A 22,084-nucleotide genomic window follows, 5' to 3' on the forward strand; every position below is an offset into this window, starting at 1 on the left:
CTATCTGGGTGGACTTAATTGGCACATCTGAGCAGATGAAATACCCTCAGTTAGGAGCCCGGATCTCACAGGGTAAATTAAGACTGATGCAGACAATTACGCACTGGAGCTGAGAATGAGGTGTGTGCAGAGCACAGAGCAGAATTAGTCTTCATCTGTGTTTTAGCTTCATCATTTAAAAGAAGCCAAGATGCTCTCTAAGAAAATTCCTTAAGGGAGTCACTTTTTCTTTTCTTTAAAACACAGATTCGTAGACGAAAACAAAAAAAGAACACAGTTTTACTTCTTGAGAAAAACGTTAACTCTCAGAAACTGATCATAAGAACAATCTTCAAATCATTATATTTCGGTTTCTGGATCAAATCTAGATTAAGCTTCAACTAAGTTCAGATTTTCAGAGATCAAATGATTTTGGTGTTGGTTTTAAGGTACAAGCCAATCAAGCTCCCCAGAGTACTTTGCCTTTGCCTAAGTGTGACCTGAAGGTGCTGGGTCTTCATCTAGTGCAAAGACCCAACTGATGGACAAAAAGGACAATTCCAGTGTGAAGGGCGGCAGCTATGGGCAAAAGGAAGAGAAAGAGGCTCCATGAAGACAATAAAATGGAGAGAGGAACTAAGAGAGTGGTTCTAGGGGCACAGCCTTTAGGAGTATTTCAGATGAGAAATGGAACCTGCAGAGAGAGTGTAGCTGGTCACCATCAAGTGATGGGAGAAACCAGCTGCTGAGACCATGAATGCTCCTCTGAGTCCATGGCATGGGACCAAGCTGAGAGATGCTCCCCCAACCCAAACCACCTTCAGATTCCAAATTACGTCATGTTTCTGGGCTCAGGTCCCTATCTCCTACGGGTCTGTGAGGATTACACCAATGAACCCACATAACCTGAAGCTCTGCCAAGTGGTCAGCACTCAATGTTACCTATCACTGTTGTTCTCATATGACCTCCTCCCATCCCCCACTGGTGCCACCCTTGCTCAGGCCACTGAGGCCTCCAAAGCGCCAAAGCCAAAAGACTTTTTTCAACATTTATCCTACGTGGCCTGATCCCTCTCAGCATCTGAAAACTGACACGTTCTTCTGGAATTATGCACACACACAACGCAACCCTGCAAACCAGGACCCAACTCACCCCCCGGCCACAGAAGCCCCACTGCTCAGGGGGAGGACAATGCAGACACTTTTTCCCAAATGATGAAGCCTTGCTGAGTATTAGAAGATATTCCGTAAGATTTACGTAACGAATTGGGTCATCAGTCCTTTTTAATCTTTAAATTCATATAAAACAAAGTAAAAAATAGGGGAGAAGAAAAACAAATCTTTCACATCAAAAATGTATTAAAAACCAGTTACATCAACAGGCATCATGACTATGGTTCAGGTTACACCAGACCCTGAGGCCAGTTGTACCCCCATCTGCACTGCACTTGTCAGGTCTGAACTCCCAAGCAATCTCCCCACACCCCTCCCACTGGCTCACGGTTTTGGTCAGGTTTCCTGTCCTGGGAGGCGGAGGCAGCTAAGTGCTGATTCTTGGCACCACCTTGTGATCACATCTAGATATTGCACATTCCACTTAATTCCACAAATGGAAGCAAACTGACATTGACACAACCCAGTTCTGGCTCCCAATTCCAATTCTACCTCTTAGCAGTGCAATCACAGGCAAGCTGATCAAGTTGAAATGGAAAGCATAAAGGGTTTGTACTGCCTACTGTAACTGTCATAAACAATATATGTATATTCGTACATACCGTGTTTCCCTGAAAATAAGATCTAGCCGGACAATCAGCTCTAATGCGTCTTTTGGAGCAAAAATTTATATAAGACCCAGTCTTGTTTCACTGTAACATAAGACTTGGTCTTAATATAACATAATATAATACCGGGTCTTATGTTAATTTGTGCTCCAAAAGACGCATTAGAGCTGATTGTCCGGCTAGGTCTTATTTTCGGGGAAACTCAGTAGGATCAAAGACTGGAATGCAGGCAGAAAAATAACAAATAGAGATGACAGTTTTTTCATCTTACAATTTTACTATAGAAAAACAAGAACTCATCAATGTGAAAGGGGCGGGGGGTGGCAGGGAAGCCTACAAACCATTCGGAGGTACCAACTCAACGCAATTTCAGGCTGTGACCTCCACTGCTTGGCCCAAAGTACCACAAAATCTGAGAAGACTCCGGCACCATCTATGAAGAGTCTGTGAGTCTGTTTCTGAACTCTACTGTGTTTCACTGACTGGGGGTGGGGGTAGGGCGAGGGGAGGGGGGACTGAGTCCAAGGTAATACCAAGCTGACTTCGACTAGAATAGAAAAGAAGCATTTCATTCTCAAACCTCATCATCCTTACCAACAATTCACTCCAACCGCCTCAAAGGTTTCCTAAATGGGAACATCTAGGGTCTATGACAATGAAGGGTGCCATCAACCTCACCTCAGAATCAGTGGGAATCAGTGGGGACGCGGTCAAAGAGCAAGTGCAGAGCCCGGCTCTACCCGCCCCTGACTTGCTGCCTCAGACGCTCCAGGCTGAGCCCTGAAGACACTCCTCGGGTGATTTAGAAGCACACGCCCCGATAGGAATCAGATGATCTAGTAGGTACTTGTGGGGACAGAGCCCCAGAGAGCAGTTTCCAGGCTCTCGGCCTCACGTGGAAAGGTGCTGGCTTGGGTAGTAGATGGCCATCGGCTGTGGCTAATTGGCCATCAGCTGTAACCAGTTAGCCAATTAGCCCCTGATATAACTGCCGCGGCTGCGCTGGTTGGTGAGAGAGTCGGGAGTCAAGTCGAGTGGGTCGGTTGGCAGGCAGAGAAGAGGACAGCAGGTTGCAGGTCATGTGGCTCCAGCCTCTAGTGAGACTATAGTGGTATGACTCCCCTACCTATGGCTCTGTGGGTGTTCCTTTTTGGCCTCACTATATCCTGCGTTCTTATGTGGGAAGCGGAACCAGAGACCCTGCAGGCCGCCTCGCACGACAAATGGCGCAGCGAGCAGGGTCCCCCGCACGACAATACTGCATGTAACTGAGTGAACTGACCCAAAGTTCCTCTCCAGGCCCTGTCCTTTGTAAACACAATTTACAGGGTACATAAAAGCGGATTTTAGAAAACCAAGTCTGCCAAAAGCTACAACCTCAGAAAGGAAAAGAATGTATACATCGACTTAAATACATCAACCGGTTCTCAAATTTGACAGTGCATCAGAATCACCTGGGAAAACCTTTTAAAACTGCCACCTGGTAACCCCATGCTAGACTTCTAAACTCCACACCTGCACCGGCCAGGCTCCCAGGTGATTCTGCAGAGCCAGCCTGCAGGCTGGGAACCTTTGTTAGTCTGTGCTTATTGCCAAGGAAATATAGGCTGTTAGGTTAGCAAGTTAAACAATATGGCTGGCTAATGAAAGAGCAAGTGGTTCAGGGTATGGGTTTAAGTCAAACTATAAACACTAACCCGAATTGTGCCAGCAGCAGACAAAGCTTATTTGGAAGTGCACCCTCTCACTCAGGATATAACCCTACCTACACCCCAAGTCTGACCCAAGCAGCACTGACCACTGCTGGGAAAGAAGCCAGAGTGATGACATTTATTCGTGTTCTGTCTCAAGGTTAGCAAACAGCTGGCATGAATACTGATGCTTTCCCCATGACCCCCTTGCCCAACGCAGACATCACTCATGGACCAGAGGTGCCCTCTTTCCCAAGGAACCCAAACAGGACCTCTGTCTCCCCCTGAACAAACTACCACTGCCCAGGGTGGCAGCTGGCTGATGAGGAGGGGGCTTACGTGCTCCCTGTCCTGAAGCAGACAGCTTAGAAATGGGGCCTCTGCAGACCATTGCCACCACACCAGTAACCAAGGCAATCCAAACGAGACCCCTGAAGAAATAATGTACCTCCAAGGAAAACAAGCGTTTTCCTTGTCAATGACACACCTGAAGTTTTGGACAAATGTGGCAAGTGTTAAACCTGTATCCTACGGTCCCTATCAACACACCTGAACTAGCCAACAGACACGGCCCTGTGCTGGGATGAACTGCCTCCACAGTCTTCCCCAAAAAACCAGTCTGAATTCATTATTCCCTTCACACTGGTTAGGGCCTCTCTGTGTCTACATCCCCTAAAAGACTGCAAGTTTTTTTGCCGGAAACCCTAGAAGCCAGTCCTAGAATGCAGACATGCATTCGTGCAGTGAGAGCCAAGACGAAACAATGGCAGTTGACCTGTCTCAACTGGGAATTGAGAACAGAGGCAGCAAGGACCGCTGATCTTTGATCACTTTGCGGTGAATGTGATCAAACATGTGGAATGTTTGGTCTTCTAGGCATCTCTGGGCTGTCCTGGCTGTACAGACTGGACGACATAAGTGACAGGTAAGTGCTCATCAGAGACACACATCACTCAAACACTGAAAATGTGTTATTTCTATTAAGTCTTTACTTGGCTCCTAGAGCTCCCAGACCCAAGCTTTCTAAAGCAGCAATACATTTTAAGAGCTTAACCTCATTACTACGAGACATTAGGGTATCTAATGGAAAGTTTGGTACCACAAAATTAAAATTAAAAAATAATGGATGTTTTGTAAGATCTGCATACCACTAACATGTAAGAACTGACAGAATACTCACTTCTAAGAAGTAGTTCATCCATCCTGGTACATTATCAGAGGTATGAAAATCAGGGGACACACTGAAGAGACAGCCTCTAAATGCAATTTAGTACAAAGAAGGAAGCAGGACAAAAATGTGGGAAAGGGAAAATACATGGGAAGTTTAATAAGTGGTTAAAACTTCAAAGACTGATCTGAGGTCTTGAGCTAAATCAGAAAGTAGGATCTAAGTGCTATTATCCAGTTCCAGAAAAGGTTAAGTTCTAAAGAAGGACTGGTAGGAAATTTCCACAGAGCATTAGTTAAAAACAAAGATATCTAGTTAGGACTAAGCTAGAGCTGATGAAAGACCTATGACTTTCAAGTTGAGAGAATAAAGGGGATGAGATGTATAGGAGTCACCCACTTTCACTTCAAAGAGTTTAAAAGAACATTATAATTAACAGGGCTATGACTAATACATATTTAAGTTCAAAAAAGATGCATAGCCTGGGTACACAGGCCAAAATTCTAACCACTAAGAAAAACTCATTTTCTATGTTGTAAAATATATGGGTCTTTATTCAGATCATCCATCATCAAACCATTGCTAAAATAAGAAATTCTAAAGTCTTTTTCTTCACCCAAGAGAATGCCATTACAATTTCAATCTGTCTACAAAGATCAACAACAAGTAGTAACAAAATATAAAGAGTGACTGGCAGTTCTAAAATGTTCTTAATATACTTCTCAATCCTGAGTATTTTATTTTCTTTTAACGTCCCCCAATACAAAGAGTACCAGAGGAGATGTAGCACAAACATTTCAACATGGATATCTGCAGTCTAACAGCCTTAATAACTGTAGCTATAAAATTTTAAGAGCTATAGTATTTTGGTGGTGATTAGTGTTATTGATATTTTTGAAATTCATTTGAGGTTTTACTGTAACTTTAGCAAAAAATTGACTTATGATATGGCTTTAGAAATAATAAATTGTTTTACAATCTTAACATTATTAAGAAAAACTTAAAATTTAAACTAAATCCATATTAAAAATTCAATCAAAATAAATTGCTCTTGATCAAAATACTGATATATTTAAAACATACTTAATATTGACCCAATTTAATGGGAAAAATATATTGCTCCATTTATAGTCAATATGTTGAGATTAACATTTATTAATTCTCTACAGTAGTTAAGAAAAAAACTGATACCGCTCACTGTTCAAGATTATTGAGCAGTATCCCTCAAAAAGTTTCAGATATTCAACGTGCAAAAAAACTTTAAAGTTGCAATGAGAAGTGACAAACTTAAGCCACTCCTCAACCACGTATTACTACGTAAGATACCACTACAATGTGAGTACAACAGCTCTAACAACTGGATTTAGGTCATAGGTCCTCAAATTATTTGTGAAAAGAACTACGCTGCATCTTCTTTAACCTTTTCACTGCATTAACTAATTTCAAGTTTGTTCTCCAAAATGTGTCCAAAATTTACAGAAAATAATTACACTATTTGTATTTTTAAGTAAATACAATTAAGGTGCTACATTTTATTAAATTAAATGATTACTTTAAAGTATAAAAATTTCCTATTGTTATTCATTCTTGAAAAACACAAAAATATAGAAAAATGTACATCTGCTTTCCTAACCTTCCTTTCTGGAACACTGAGCTAGTGGGGTCAAGTCGAACGCCGCAGTCAGCGGTATGGAAATATCATTCGACTCTGGTCAAACGTCACAGCGAAAATATAAAAAGGAACGTATATGGCAGTCGATGTGGGTCATCCGCAGTTAAGCAACAGAAGAAAAAGTATCAGATCAAGATCAGGTCAGAGGAAAGCTAAAACACACACAATAAACTAACTAGGTCTCCCTACGTTGAGAAACAAGAAAAACCTGTCGAGAATTGGGGAAAAGCCATCCTGGGGGCAAACATTTAAAAAGGCGCTCTTGGTAAGCTAAAGTGTGAGACTGAAGCCGCGGCATTGCTGTGCTGGGAAGACGAGGTCGAAAAACATGCATCACACACTGTTCCTGGCTCACAGAAGGTGTGTGGCAGCATCATGCCGACTCTACAAGTGACGTGTTCACCTTCCTTTGTCTTACACCTTACTTGCATCAGACACTGACAAAGTCACGGAAATAAAAGCCAAAGGCAGTCTCTAGCACAAAAAAAGAGTGAACAAGAAAGGTGTACATATGAAGTACATTTCTGGCATGAGAGAGCTTTATAATTCTGTAGACGACGACTTTTTCAAGACAAGGAGGGAGGATTTAAGAAAGCAAGTTTATTCTTGCATATGCTAAAGCTTAAATCTCAGCTCTTACTTGAAGGAAAGTCCTCTAAAATTACTTTCCTACTTCAAAAGAAAAAACAAAACCACCCAATACACACTCCATAAGCCAACCTTTTCCTTCTGCTGACCCGTCACAGGGCGGCCACTCTCGGTGTAAAGGCACATGACACAGCCCATGCTTCCAGCCTCTGCACTGCCTCCTGCCCCAGTCCTTCCCCCCCCCCCCCCCCCGGGCTCTTCTTCTTGGACTTGCCCCCAGATCTGAGTGAGGTCAGCTTCTGGAGGAGTCAGGGGATCTGCTGGTTCTAGCAGGCTAAGGCTGCAGGAAATCAAACCTCTGGATAAATGGGCATCTAACATACGAAACTGGATCTAGAACTCTTGTTTAGTAATAAACCTGCAGCCTAAGCTAAAGCAAGCAGTCCAATCCGCTCATTATCTCTGCAGACTGACCTTAACCGCTGCTTGTAGGAAGCTTCATCTCCATCATCTCGGCATCTCACTACTTTCCGACCACTTCTTCCTCCTGTGGCAGCTTCAGCTTCTTCCCCAGAACTTGGAAAAAAGTCATCATCAATATGCTGCATTTTGACTTTCTTCTGCCACTTGCCCCATTCAGAGTCGCTGCCATCTGACAGCTCAGCCCCCGCCGCCTCCCGCAGCTCTTCCTCCGTGGGAAAGTATTCCGACTCTTCACCCTCAGAGTCTCCCTCTGCCTGCCGCTGCACATCAGACTCCAAGGGTTTCTTTCCTTTCCGCAATCCCACTTTCCCTTGGAACTGAAGAGCCTTCTTTTGGAGCTTCCTGATGTGCTTTTTTAAGCGTTTATCTGTTTTTGAGAGAACTCTGCTTCTCTTGTTTGGTTCGTTTTCATTGAGCGTTGGGTTGAGTTCAGAAGTCACCAAGGCTGGAGTTTTTCTAGCTGCCCTTTTCTTACAAGCTTGCTTCTTTCTTTCAAAAGACAATTTTGCTTGATCTGCCAAATACTTTTCAAAGCCTGATGCTTCATTGAGCATTAGTTTTCTAGGTTTGTTCTCCTGTTTCTGAGGGATCTGGGTCCCAAAAGGTGTCATCTGGCCAGTGCGGATGAGCTCTTCCCAAGCAGTCTCCTGAACAGGCATGAGCATGCTGCCGAGGCAGGACAGCCCCGCTTCTGAAAGAGGAACAACAATGCACAGGGCACCTGTGTGAAACCTTCCAGGAGTACACAGACTTATTTAGTGCACAGTAGGTACCTATAGATAACTCATATTAAAAAAATACCAACGTACTAAAGCATATTATCTATGAAGAATAGAGTCAAATTTATTACAGCATTCATCATGCCACCTGTAATATACTCCTGCTCCAAAAGGTGATTTCTCAAGAACCTTTTCTAAAATATGGCATTATAAATACATTCTCTCTGTGTGCATCCAAAGACAGACTTAGACATATGTAACATACACAGAGACAGATATATTTAGCTGTGTTTCCTTATCAATTAAAGAGTAACCTGGGAGGAAGCACTCTCCCAACTTTCCATGTCACTGCTAACATCAGCATTCAGGTGGAGTGAAACTCAAGAGACAGTAAAATGAAACAGACATCTGAAGAATCAGCGTGCACCTAAACAGGTAAAACATAAATGTTAGATCTGCACTGCCCAATATGATAGTCGCCATGGGGCTATTGAAATTTAAGTTGAAAACTCAGTTCCTCAGGTGCACCTGTCATATTTCAAGTGCTGAACAGCCCATGTGGCTAATGGCTACCATAACAGGTAACAGAGACAGACATCCCCATCATTGCAGAAGGTCTACTGAATAGCACTGTGTTAGGTGTGTGAACTTAACTGGCTAAAGAGATGGACTAAAATTGGAAGTTATGCCAAAGTAATATAAAGTCACACAGAAATCATCCCTCTTCCATTACTTAAAATTAATCTCTGGCAAGATTAATTTAATTAATTACCTATCACCAAAATACCAAAACAAGTGAGGCTTAACAGGAAGAAATCCATATTCTAAAATCTACGTTTCTTGTAGGCTAATAATGACATGGCCAGTTTCTCATTAAACATGCACTGAAGAAAGAAATACATCAGAAAGTGCACAAATCCTAAATGTACAGCTCAATGAATTTTCAGAAAAAAACAGATCCATGCATTAGCATCCAGATCAAGAAACAAAAATTACTAGCACCCCTGATGTGCCCTTCTTGGCGCCTCCAAGCCTCTACCCCACCCCAAGATAATGACCTAACTATTAACAGTCAGGTTGTACCTGACTTTGAACTTTATGTAAATGGAAATGTTCATATTCCTGTGTCTGGCTTCTTTTAATCAACATTATGCTGGTAAGATTCACACTTATTATTGAATATAGTTAGTTTGTTGATTCTCGCTGCTGGTAGTATTCTATTATATAACTACACTATAATCTTTCATTTCCGTTCCACAGTTAATGGACATTTGGGTAATTTCCAGGTTTTGGCTACTAGGAATAATGTTGCTATGAATATTCTGGTATATATGTATATAATTCTCCGGGTAGGTTAAGCGTTAGTGGACATTGCCAAAGTTTTCCAAAATGGTCCTATCAATTTTAAGTTCCACCAACAGAATCTGAGAATTTCAACTAGTCCCCATTCTTGCCATTCCATTTCAGCTATGCCAGTAGGCATGTAGCAGTACTACTTAATGGTGTAATTTGTATTTTCCTGATGACTAATGAACGATCGTATCTTTTCATAGATTTATTGATCTTTTCTTTTGAAGAAAATGTTCAAGTCTTTTATCCATTTTTCTCATAGGCAGTCTGCCTTTTTAAAAAAGAAAGATTTTTAGGAGTTCTTTATACACTCTGGATTTGAGTCCTTTGATTGATACACACAGTAGAAATGTCTTCTCCCACTCTGCAGCTTGCCTCTCATTCTTTTCTGACATACAGAATGCCTTAGCTGTAATATAGTTCATTTAACAGACCTTTTCCCTAACAGTGAACATTTCTGTGTCTCATTAAGCGTTTGCCCAAGATCATGAAAATGTTTTCCTACATTACATTGTAAAAGCTTTGTTTTACCACTCACATGCAGATCTACAATCCATTTGGAAATTATTTTTGCAATGGTGTAATGAGCCAAGATTCATTTTCTATTCACGTGGATGAACCCAGCACAATTATTAAAAAGATGATTCTTCTCCACAGCACTGCACTGCCACATCTGTCATAAATCAAGTGACCATATATTGCTGGGTCTGTTTGCTGGACCCTCCCTTCTGTTCCATTGGTCTGTCTGTCTCTCCTTGTGCCATTACCACAGTGACTTAATTACTAGAGCTTGATAACAGGTCTTGCTATTTTGTTCTTCAAGATTGCTTTAACTAACTATTCTAGGCCCAGTGTATTTGTACATAAATTTTAGAGTCAGTTTGTTAATGCCTCCTACCCCTCAACCTACACTTTCCATCCCACACCCTTTCCTCAGTGCCCCCCCAAATATAGGTGGGTAGAATTGAAATCATTACAATATTGTATCTTCTGATCCATTACCACGGTGTGTTTCTCCATTTACTTAAGTCTTCTTTAATTTTTCAATAATATTTTCTAGTTTTTAGTGTAGAAAGCATTGCAGGAAACTAGATTTTTTGCTAAGATTTATTCCTAGGTATTTGGTTTGATTATAATTGGCATCTTTATTAAATTTTATTTTTTGTTTTTACTAGTATATAGAAATATAACCAATTTTCACATATTTGCCTTATATTCAATGACATTGCTAAATTCATATATTAATTCCAATAAATTATCCATAGATTCTTTTGGATTTTCTACATAAACAATCATGTATTCTGTGAATAATAATGGTTTTATTTCATTTCAATCCTTATGCTTTTTATTTTTCTTCCATTACCATACTATCCAGTATAATATTTAACAGAAAAGGAGATAGTGAGCATCTCATCTCATCCCAGATCAGAGGAGCAAAGCCAACTGTTGCAAAGTGTATCCTACCTACTTTCAGGAAAGGATTCTTTATCAGATAATCCTCACAACCACCTCTGAAATGGAGAATGGGAAAGGGAAGCATGTGAGGAGAGATGAAGGTCTACCATACTTAGGCCTGTCTCATGGGTTCAGAACAGACTTGGAAACGTGAAGGGCCGCAGCCAAGGTCTATGCCTGGGCAGCAGGGCTGGGGTACACCAAGCCTGGGCTCCTGGACACTCTGCTCATTGTCTCTCCAAACAGGGCACAGGGACAGGGTGGAAGAAGGCGGTCAGGGAGACCACAAACTGATGTCCCCAAGTAGAGATATAATAGGAACCCGGAGCTCAGAAAAAGGGCAAGGCCATAGGTTTACAGATTTGTAAGATACTAGAACCGCCGTGCCCCCAAAAGCCCTGGGGAGTGGACAAGATTACTCAGGGAGGTCCAACAACAGGGATCAGCAAGAAATTCTGAGAATAATCAACATTTAAGATAAAGCCAAGGGGTGGCCGGATGGCTCAGTTGGTTAGAGCGTGAGCTCTCAACTGCAAGGTTGCCGGTTCAATTCCCTTATGGGATGGTGGGCTGCGCCCCCTGCAACTAAAGATTGAAAACGGCGACTGGACTTGGAACTGAGCTGCACCCTCCACAACTAGACTGAAGGACAACGACTTGGAGCTGATGGGCCCTGGAGAAACACACTGTTCCCCAATATTCCCCAATAAAATTTTTTTTTAATTAAAAAAAAAAAAAAGATAAAGCCAGAAAAGCTGGCCAAAAAAATAACTGAACAAAAATGGTCAGAGGACCAGAAGGAAAACCAGGAGACAGGGATCCTGGAAGGCACAGAAGTATCAGTTGCTGACACAGGCCAAATGGAGCAAGGGTGAAAGAGGCTTCTGGATTTTAGAGAAATAACTATTAACCCTGGGCAACGTTTTACCAAAGAAGCAACAGGAGGTAAAAGATAACAGCAAGTTTCAGGCAGCCAGACAAGAACAAAAATCTGTTACCAATGAGAAATATGGTACCTCAGCAGCACAAAGCATAGCCATAGGCCCAATGAATTTCTGAGATATTAAACTTTAAAAGCACATCTCTCTGATATTTCTTCTATTGCCTCAATTAATTTTTCATAATTATCTTGTCTTATTGAATAAATTTCTGGAGCTTGTAGAAAATATTTGCTTGAAGAGCTTATGATAAGAAGTCTTAATCTATATTTCAAGTAGTAAATGACCGAACAGCTACCAACAATTTCTAAACACACACGTACATACAAGCTGACAACAGAGATGCCGCTTCAGACTGATGCCTTTTCCCAGAAGACGCCCATCTAAGGCAGTGAGCTAAACATCATGCCATAGTATAACTGGAACGAAGGTGTCTTTTCTTAAATAACAAAACTGATGCTTGGAAAGTCTGCCTAATGTCTCAAAAAGATATGTGAAAGCAATTCTATGAATGCTGATTGACAATGCTGGGCTTACAAAATGTCATTCAATCGAGATTTTAGTTGTCTTTATGAAACTATATAAGAATGTTAAAATTTCTGATTTATTAAACATAATAATAAACGTGTGCCAGCAGCCAATAGCAGACTGAGTTAAAAATTTACTTTCGCTCTCTAAAATCCCCATGTGACTTAAAAAGGATTTGGTTCTGCAGGTGTAGAAATGTACATGGTTCTCACCACCCAGGCTGGGACTGAGGAGACCCTCTACTGACTACGGGCATCAGGCATCTGCTCAAGAACACAGAGACACTGTTCCCAAAACCCTCACCTGCATCCTCCTCCTCCAGACTGGAGTGATCTATTTCAACTTTTACCTCCACTCCTCCGAGGATGGCCTGCAGACGTTTCTGTTTTGCTGTGATCTTCTTTAGCTGTTGTTCCTTAAATGGTAAATATTGAATACAGAAAACAGCAACGAAGTGATTTCTTGTTTAATACAAAAGACAGCATTACAAATTTTAAAAATTTTAACTGAGAGCAATATAAAAATAAAGGAAATTTCATATATTCCAATTATTATAGAGAACCTTATTTGAGCAACTGCTATTTTTATAGCAGGAAGCAGGCTGCGAAGCATTTCCTTCAGGCAGGTATTTATATCCGCCCCCGCCGCCCCCCTGACTGGGCGGCACACAGCTTTCCATGTGCTGAGCACTGACGTTCACATGTACTGAATGCCGATTTGGGAGGTGGAACTACTCTATTTGGGTCCCCAATTACAGCTGGGTAAATCACACTTCTCTGTGTTTCAGACCTTAGAGCCAATGGGCTATGAGCTCAACAGGCTGTAGGGATAAGAAACATAAACAGGAATGTTCAAAAGTTGAAAAGGTCAGTCCCCCTTGATAACCTACCATATTTACAATTGTCCTTTACAGTATTCCACCCAATCACAAAACTTTAAAACAAACATATATTTAGGTATATCCTTTTAGCCCACTCACCCAGACTCCTCTCTGACTTGTCATGCTCTCCATCACCAGAGCTCAGATATGGGGCCATTCCTAGGGCTTCCCCAATTAACTAGGCCAGTGGTACCTGGTTCTTCTTAAGGTCAAGAATGTTTGAATACCAAATATGCATGTGGGGCAAGAAGAAATCCTGAATATAAAGGCCATGTTGTAATGACTTGTTCATTCATTTCCTCTTCCAATTTTTCTCAACAAAATCTCATTGAAAACAGCCTTTCTCTCTGAACAGTCTATCTCTAAACATCAAAGAGCTGCTAAAGACAGCAATATAGAACTGAGTTGGATTTATTGCCGAAAGCAGCCTCATTTGATCTTCTCCTCTTCCTTCAACCCCAGCCCATCGGAAGCCCAGAGTCAGAAAAGGTCTCTGCACATTAACTCACAGGCTCCCACAAGCGGCCAGGTGCCCCTTCTCTGATTTGGGGAGACCCCGGCTGCCTCAAGCCACTGCTAGCTGTGTTTTGGGCTGCTATTCTGGAGGTAAGTGAGAGAAGATGGGGTGGTGAAGATAATAGGACTGGTGAGTGGAAAGCAAGAGATGTAACTGAGTCTCTACATACCCCATTAGTGGAGCTTAAATGAAAGATGCAAAGACTCTACTCACTATAATGAAACAATTACAAGAAAAAGGACATGTATTAGTCATTTTGGATGGGCAGAAACAAAATGATCAAAACTAGTCATTCCTATCTACTGCAATGTATTTTCATAAAGCATACATAAATCCTACACAGCGTTTCAAACCTTGTGAAAACAATGTCATCAGTAACAGATATTCCCCACCCTTAATTTAAGTTCTATAAGTGTAGACCCAGTGTGGCTGAGTGATGACTACAACACCTAAGGCCAGCTTCTCAGAAAGCTAGCATGAGCGTATGAGGGGTGATGGTTATATCAACAGGAAGTAGACTGTAAACAATCAGAGCAGGCAGGAGCTAAGCGGGAAAAAGTTCTCACAAGACGAGGTGACAGAGTGGAGGCTGGCACACCCAGGAGTCTCAGCTGGCTAGAAGAAAGCGGTGAAGCTAGAGAGGCTATGAAAGTATACCGTGAGGAGGGACACAAAGCTAAAAAAGTAACTTTTTCTCAAATATGTATGTGGGAGTATGTGTGTGTGTTTTTTAAAAATACTCTTTAACAGAGGATGTTAAAGGGAAACAGCTGAAAAAGTAAACATACAGAAAATAATTCAAAAATTTTCTATTAGAAACATTATCTTAAAGTACTTTACAGAACACTTCCTAAATATTAAATGAGCCTAAATGATGACTTTTTCAAAAATGCAATACTTAATGTGTTATTTGGAATCACCTTATTATACTTCTGCCGTTTTACAGAATCTAGTTTCCTGCTGATGTCTCTGTTGGTGGCAGCTTGAGGACTAAGTTGTTCAATAATTTTATTGATTTGCCTTAGGGATGCCGTACACGACCTGAAAAATAAGATAGAATGTCTATTTTCCACTCTGGTAACATTTTTTATAGCATAATATAGAGAAATACTAAAAACATGTCCCTTTTATTTATTAACTGAAAGATCAAAGAAACTAAACCAGAATGCATATTCTTGTTGGCCACAAATAGAACCTGAAGAGTTGTTAGAAGTTTAAGGTGACTACTAGTGTTTTATCTGACTTATTTAAAGCAGCTCATTCCCCTTTGTCAGCTGCTTCATTCATTCTATAAGCGTTTTAAATGTCTACTTTAGTCAAGAGACTGTGCTAAAACAATGTGGAATAAGTGGCCCTTTTATATGAAAAAATGCATAATACGTGGATTTTTTGAAAGACGATTTTTAAAGTAGTTTTAGGTTCACATAAAAATTAAAAGGCAGGTACAGAGATTCCCTCATACCCCCTGCCTCAAACATGCACAGCCTCCCCCATTATCAACAAGGCTTTTTAAAGCCCATTATGGAAGTCTCCTAAAGTTTGGAAAAGTACTAAAAATGCTTAAACATTTCCTTATATAAGTCAAACACCTTGACAACATTTTTCTTTCACATGACTAGAAGACATATTTGCTGTAGCATTACACTTTGTAGCATGAAGGAAAAAAATTCAATTTATAGTACCTTTCTCCTAAAATAGACACCTAATAGACACCTATAGAATTGTAACGCCTAATTTTCAAAACATAAATTCAATCTTCACATTTGGGTAATTTGCTATTTGTATCCCTTATGGATTTCAGCCTAAAAGATGTTATCAATGCAAGTTACTGGCAGTCTAAGCACCATGTGTCACCACCCATCTAGAGTTAGCTGCCTTGTGACTCTGCTGTCACCTCTGCAAGCAGTGAGCACATTTCTAAAGTCAAATGTAAAAGGTGTGTTCATTATAAAGAGTTGAGGGCCTCACACCTGAAGGTTAGACTTCAACTATTCAAGAATACCTGCTACTCAAGAGGCCAAAAGAACACACCAGGAAACATGTTAACAAAAAACATATCCTCTAAGTGCCAGCAGCTACCTATACTACTGCTTCCCCTCCCCAAGCAGCGTCCATCTAAGACTGTACCGTCTCTCCACCCAGTCCCCCCTTTCCTTTCTTGGTTGCTTGACACTGCCTAGCACACTGGCCACAGCGGGGAAGACTGGCAATGGGGAGGGAGTGAGCTCAATCCTCCACCCGCCTTCTAGCCCAGGTCCAGCCCTCCCCCACCCCCACCCCAACCCCACCAATGTGTTACGCTCAACAGAGCCCTTGTCTGTTTCTCCTCTAAAACACAAAGGACATCATGGGACTTCATCTTCCTTTACAGAGTCAAAAGCAGGACGGAAGAAAGGAAAAGAAGGGAGGTGTTTCTCATTATTTCTAGAAGTACAAATCTGACAAATCACCAAAAGACTGGCACACTCAATTTAGGGACAGAAAACTGGAAAGAAACTACAGGACAGAGAAAAATGTGAGGGGGCAGATACGTTTTTTGAATCTCGAGCAAAACACATCAGAACTGTAGGTACACTTCTCCTGAGAACACTTTTGTGCACACGCTGTGGATTCTGGGTCACTTACTTCTTTCTCTCCAGGACACACGCATCAATAGGCTGCTGTGAGCTGGACTGAGACCCTAACTACCACGTACAACACTGATCCAAGGGAAAGGGTTGAGGTCCAACATGAGGTCGAGAACTGCCCTTACTGATTACTGACTCCATCCTCCAACTAAGAGGTCCTATGATTCTCCTAAATTTCAGGAACACTGCAGCTACTAGCTGAATTTGTCCATCACTGTAAACACGACTCTGCAATCAGAGAGAAGATGGTCCACACTCACGTGAGGTCATCCAGGACTAACTGATACTCCTTCTCCGCATCGGCGAGCTGGGCAGCACGGCTGACCTCATGGATGGCACTACCCACCTGCTGAAGCACACCCTGCTCCAGCACGTCCTGGTCGTAGACGTCCACATCCAACCCCTGCAGTTCCAGCTCCTGCGCACTCGGCTCCACTGCCTGGATCTGACATCTGCTGATGTGTAGTAGGGCAGGCCCTCTCCTCAGAACTTCCAGCGGACACCCCTGAGTGGAAGTGGGTGGCCCATGAGCAGAGGAACAAGAAGGGAGGCTGTCTTCCATGCCCACACCGCCAGCATTTTCTTCTTTCATTGTTGCTTCTTCAATGTGACCGACGTACTGACTCTGTAAACAGTCTTGCTCCTGAGTTTGACTTGAGGGGGGTAGTTTGTCATTTGCCATCCTCTACAGAATATCTAAAAGGAAAACATTTTTTCAATAAGCCTTTTGGTTATATAAAATTGATAGTTATATAATTTCTTAAATATTTTATAAAGCAGACTGATTTCTCAAAAGTAATAATCTCAAGTTTCCAAGTATTATTTTTCTTAAAAGCAATCTATCTTCTTGAGTTCTGACAACAAATAAGAAAAACTGACCAAAAGAAAAAAAATAAGAAAAAAAATGTAGTATCATCAACAAAGGACACTTGGGTAGCCAGCTAAGAAAGCTAGCTACCCAGATGCTGAGTGGCGCCCAGAGTCTTCTCCAAACCAACTGAAGTCCTGTGACTGCTGCTTTCCCAGTGAGCATCTTCGCTGCATTAAGGCACAAATGATTTACATCCCAGTGGCATGATTAACGGGAATGTACAGATTTAGATTTAGTGCTGTACGGAGAGAGCTTCTGTAGGAATCTGACACGAGAAACTCTGAGGTTGAACATTTACTCCAACGAACACAAACTCTGAACAAGATATAATCATACTACCACTCAAATTAGAATCTGAGAAAAATTAAAATATTCTCAAAAATAACTCCATTTCACTGCGTGATACAATTTCTTACCCAGGAGGCTGACAAACACATAAAGCTGGATAATATCCAGCATAGACAAGGACGATCCACCCTCACACAATGCTGGTGAGAATATAAATTAGTAAAGCTCTTTTGGGAGGCAATTTAGCCGTATCTATTAAGATTTAAAAGCACAAGGTATTTATTCCAGAGAAATACATATGTACAAGCATGTTTATTACAGCACGTTTTTAATAGCTAAATATAGGCATTAAGCATATTCAGTGCTATAGATATCAAAGTGAAAAAAGCCACATAGTATGAACACATTTATGTTGAAAAATGCATATCTGCATTTGTGTATCTGGAATGCATTCAAAGTGATCTGTAGATAGTTGGGAAAGGAAAACAGAAGGGGCAGGGATGAATAAAAAGGAACTTTCACATTTTACTCCAAGTACTCGGGCACTCCTTGAATGAAAATGTATTCACTATATTTACTGCCTGTATAACTCTATCTAATAAGTAGATTATAAAGCAACACAATGACCAAGAGACAGCATTGCTGTTAATTTAACTGTGAATAAACTAAGGTTGCTTTCAGCACTGAAACTTTATTTCTATGAAATGACAAGTTCTCCCAATAAGCCCCACTCATTCCTCATTAAATAAAATGATCCCAGTGGCCAAGCACTGGGATGTGGAGATGCCGGGAGCTTAGCATCATCCTGAGCTGAGTGGCTCACTTTCTAGAGGAGGAGAAGCGTGTCAGCAACACCACAGCGGGGCAGATCTGTAGAAGAGACACGGACAAGAGGTCACGTGGACAGAGAGGAGGGGACAATGCATTGGGTCCGGAGTTCAAGAAAGATGTACAAGCTAAGATTTGAACACCTGGCCCAGGGTCTGATACACAGGAGGTGCTCAGTATGTGCTGAAAGGAAGTCAGGTTCAGAGTCTTAAATAATAAGTCTGGTCTGGACAACTGAGTCACGGGTGAATTCAGTGACAAAAATGAAATCTCAGGAAGGAAGCAGATAGGAAGCAGGGAGATGGGCTGGTGGCGCACTTATGAACTGGCAGTTAACGCATCCAGGATCCAGAAGTGCCAACCTGGGCTCAGGAGAAAGAGATGTGGCTGAATCACCAGAGCTGACAGCCCCAGGGACCCCAAGGCTATGACAGGTACCAGAGATCCTTTCAGAGGGTAAGAATCAGCTACCACTGAAAAGGTTAAAAGTGAACAACAAAGACAGTTCCTCCATTTGGGGGCCTTCTGATTATTTTCAGGAGAAAGGATCAGCTTAGCGCTCTATCATTAACTAGTCTCCATTTTCAACAGAGGGCAGGATTCTAGCTCAGAGCCTTAATACTAGCTGGAACTTAACAATTGTTTTCATTTTTATTTGTACGTATGCAAGGATTTCTTATTCAGTTAAAGAAAGACATTAATTCAACCAAAATATGAAATAATAATACTGTAGTATAAAACAAGGTTAAAATAATGATGTTGCAGAAAACTTCTAATAATAGAAAAGGAAGAAGAGGGAACGGTTAAAAGTGGGACATGATACGGCAAGTTCACACAAGGAAACTAGAAAAGGTCCAGTGAATTTCGAAATTATCAGGCCACTGGTTATCTTAGTAAAAGAAGTTTCAATGGAACAATAGGACAAAAATCAGGCAGTAGTGAGTTAAGTGAGTAGATGAGGAAACAGAGGCCACAAAGAGGCAGCCTACTCTTCTAGGAGCTTGCCTATGGAAGAGAGACAGCTGGAATGATAAAGTAATAATGGGTTGGAGGAGGAAAGTTAGGTCAAGAAAAACTATAGAATGCAATAGCTGCAGAGGGAGTAGGGACGTAACCTGCACAGAATGTTGCACAAGAAACAGAAGCAGGAAAAGATCAAGTATAGAAGTAAACAGAAGGCCCAATACATCTTTCTCTGACTCCAGAAAATTTGTAGCTACAGAGGAGAGAAGATGAGGTGAACCATACCGAAAATATCCCATAAGGCAGGAAGTTTGGGCATTTTCTGAATCGGGGGACAAACTTGAGAAGAACAAGATTCTGGAATAAATGTTCTATAGAAGAGAAAAGCTAATGTGAAACAAACATAAGTGACAGGTATGGAGGACCTACCTAAGGTTGCTCCCTCCAAATCGACAGACTGCCAACACTCCCCAAGGCTGTAAAATTTCCTCCTTCAGTAATTAACAGTCCAGGGGATATGTCACTTTTTGGGGATTTTCAAAGCAGAAGTAGCAAAGGGAGACAAAGGGGCATGGAGTAAAGATGCTAAAGATAACAGTTCAACTTATTGACCTTGGGGGTTCAAGCTGGGTAGATTTAAAAATAATCAAGCCAGAAGAAACTAGAGGAGGAAGGGTGGAAGGGCAAACGAGGGAGGGAAAGTGAAAGGAGGAAGGAAGGATGAAAAAAAGGAAGACATCAAAAAGCCACTTGAAGAAAGACTCTGGACCAAAGAGCATGTTTCCTGGAGTGAGAGCTGAAAACAAGGAGCTTCTCGTCAAAAGGTAAACAGAGTCAGAAGTAAAATAAATCATCCGTTCAACAAATATTTACTGAGAGTCAATTACACCAGGCAATGTGCTAGGTTAACCGTTTGTCTCCAAGAGCTTAGTCTCTAAGACCATTTTTTAAGAATTACACAAGTATACATATACATATTTAGTACATAAATATGTACTAAACCTATATATTGGGAGTGCCAAAAAAAAGTATACACATTTTAAGAGATGTTACCTATGCTCAAGCAGTAGTTCGCTGTAATCAGAAGTGTCTGGACACTGATGGTAACCACTTTGAGCACCTCTTGTCATTGCAGGAGTCAAACGTGACTGTATTCATCTTTTGTTATCGGTATATATTGAGTATTACAATTTTAATAGTTGTTTCCTTTCTTAAAATGCGTATACATTTTTTTGGCACCCTCTGTATGCACACACACACACACACATACACACAAATGTAACTGTGTAAGAGGAAAGTACAGGATTTTTTATGACAAAATAACAGAGGAACCTGACACTGTGGAGGTACGTGTGGGGTCAGGGACGCCTCACTGACTAAGTGATATCTGAGCCAGTATCTGAAGAATGAATAGTAGTTAATCAGGCCAAAAGTCAACGTTTTGCAGAGAAACAATATGTGTAATTTCTAAGGCTGGTAGGAGCTGATGCATTTGGGAAAAAGAAAGAAGGCTGGAGCACAGTGACAATTTATTTTACATAAATATCTAAATTAAAGGACATAATAAGGACTCCATTCATTGTGTAAATCTCACAGAATATCTTCTAATGCTTTGCAAGGCTTAAATCATCTGTAAAACCAATATTGTCATTGTCCTCCTCTTTGAGAACTGAGGTTTCCGTGGGACTACAGATTCTGGTTTGGAGGTTTGGCTGCATACATACATAGCTGGGGGAGGGACATAAGAGAAGAGACGGGGTAGCCAGGACCAGATCACACACAGCCTGAAAAAACACAACCTGAATTTTACTTCAAGTGCAACTATAATGTCTTTGAAGAGTTTTGAACACCGTAATAATGGTGGCATGACCCAACTGATGTTTGTAAAAGACCACCTGGGCTACTGTATGGATAACGGATTGGAGGAAAAAGTGCAACAAGGAGATAACGGGAGAGAAGATCCGGGTGAAAAGTGACAGCGGCGTGGATGAGGATGACAGCAGTGCCAATGGATGCTACATGGGAAATCGTTACAGCCTTCATATTCAGACTGCTCAATCTTCCTTCACATACTCCTACTTGACTATATCAATGCCCAACGCGCCTGACTTGTACTTAGTCGGATTCTCTTTCAAATAACAACTCTGGTATTTAATCTAGATCAAACAGGGCCTAGCCGACACTGCGCGCGGGGCCTGACACAAAGCTAAGAAGTTGATGCTTCGCGGCTCGCTCGCCGGCCCCGGGCTGGGCCAGAGGGTGGGGGCCCTGCCACCTCAGGTGAGCGTGCGCCGCATCGTCACTTCCGGCCGCAGGTGGGCCCGCACGGAAGGCGCTCCGGGTCTGAGTGCCGGCTCCCGGCCTTCCGCGCGGACTAGCTCTTTGACACGAAGCGGGGTCGCAGCGGCCTGAGGAGCCGGAGCGAGGCCCAGACATTCCCCGCCCTATGTTCAACCCCGCCGCGCCAACACTCACCCCAGGGCCACGCGGCCGCCGGTACGGAAACGTAGGCACTAGCACCACAAGCAGCAGCTGAGAACTTCGGCTGGGAAAAGCCACGGCGCCTGCGTCCTGGGCCTGCCGTAAGCGCCGCCCCGTAGACACCACAGCGCCACAGCCAGCGGCCGAGAACTTCGACTGGGAACGGCCAGGGCGCATGCGTCTTGGGCCCGTCGTAAGCACCGCCCCCAACAGTGACCTGACAGGCTTGCGGAGGGTGGAGCCTACAGCGCATGCGCTGGGCTGCTGGGTTGCTTTG

At 42.1% G+C, this 22,084-nt stretch overlaps 1 protein-coding gene across 2 annotated transcripts in view; it reads right to left on the bottom strand.

Annotated features, from left to right (window-relative positions):
• The window catches only part of ERCC6 (ERCC excision repair 6, chromatin remodeling factor), an 84,533-nt gene extending 62,548 nt beyond the window's left edge, over window positions 1-21,985 (bottom strand). The window contains exons 1-5 of one of the 2 annotated variants that reach the window (XM_074337261.2): window positions 21,802-21,985; window positions 16,637-17,072; window positions 14,670-14,790; window positions 12,656-12,767; window positions 7,354-8,053 (exon numbers count right to left, since the gene is read on the bottom strand). In XM_074337261.2, coding sequence (XP_074193362.1) covers window positions 7,354-8,053; window positions 12,656-12,767; window positions 14,670-14,790; window positions 16,637-17,058 — 1,355 coding nt within the window. In that variant the 5' untranslated portion in view covers window positions 17,059-17,072; window positions 21,802-21,985. The remainder of the gene's footprint in view (window positions 1-7,353; window positions 8,054-12,655; window positions 12,768-14,669; window positions 14,791-16,636; window positions 17,073-21,801) is intronic. The other variant, XM_019730116.3, reaches the window with a different exon arrangement.
• Window positions 21,986-22,084: the final 99 nt, after the last annotated feature.

Source organism: Rhinolophus sinicus, chromosome 15 (assembly GCF_057876585.1).
Source record: "Rhinolophus sinicus isolate RSI-liver-muscle chromosome 15, RSI-T2T, whole genome shotgun sequence".
Taxonomy (NCBI): domain Eukaryota; kingdom Metazoa; phylum Chordata; class Mammalia; order Chiroptera; family Rhinolophidae; genus Rhinolophus; species Rhinolophus sinicus.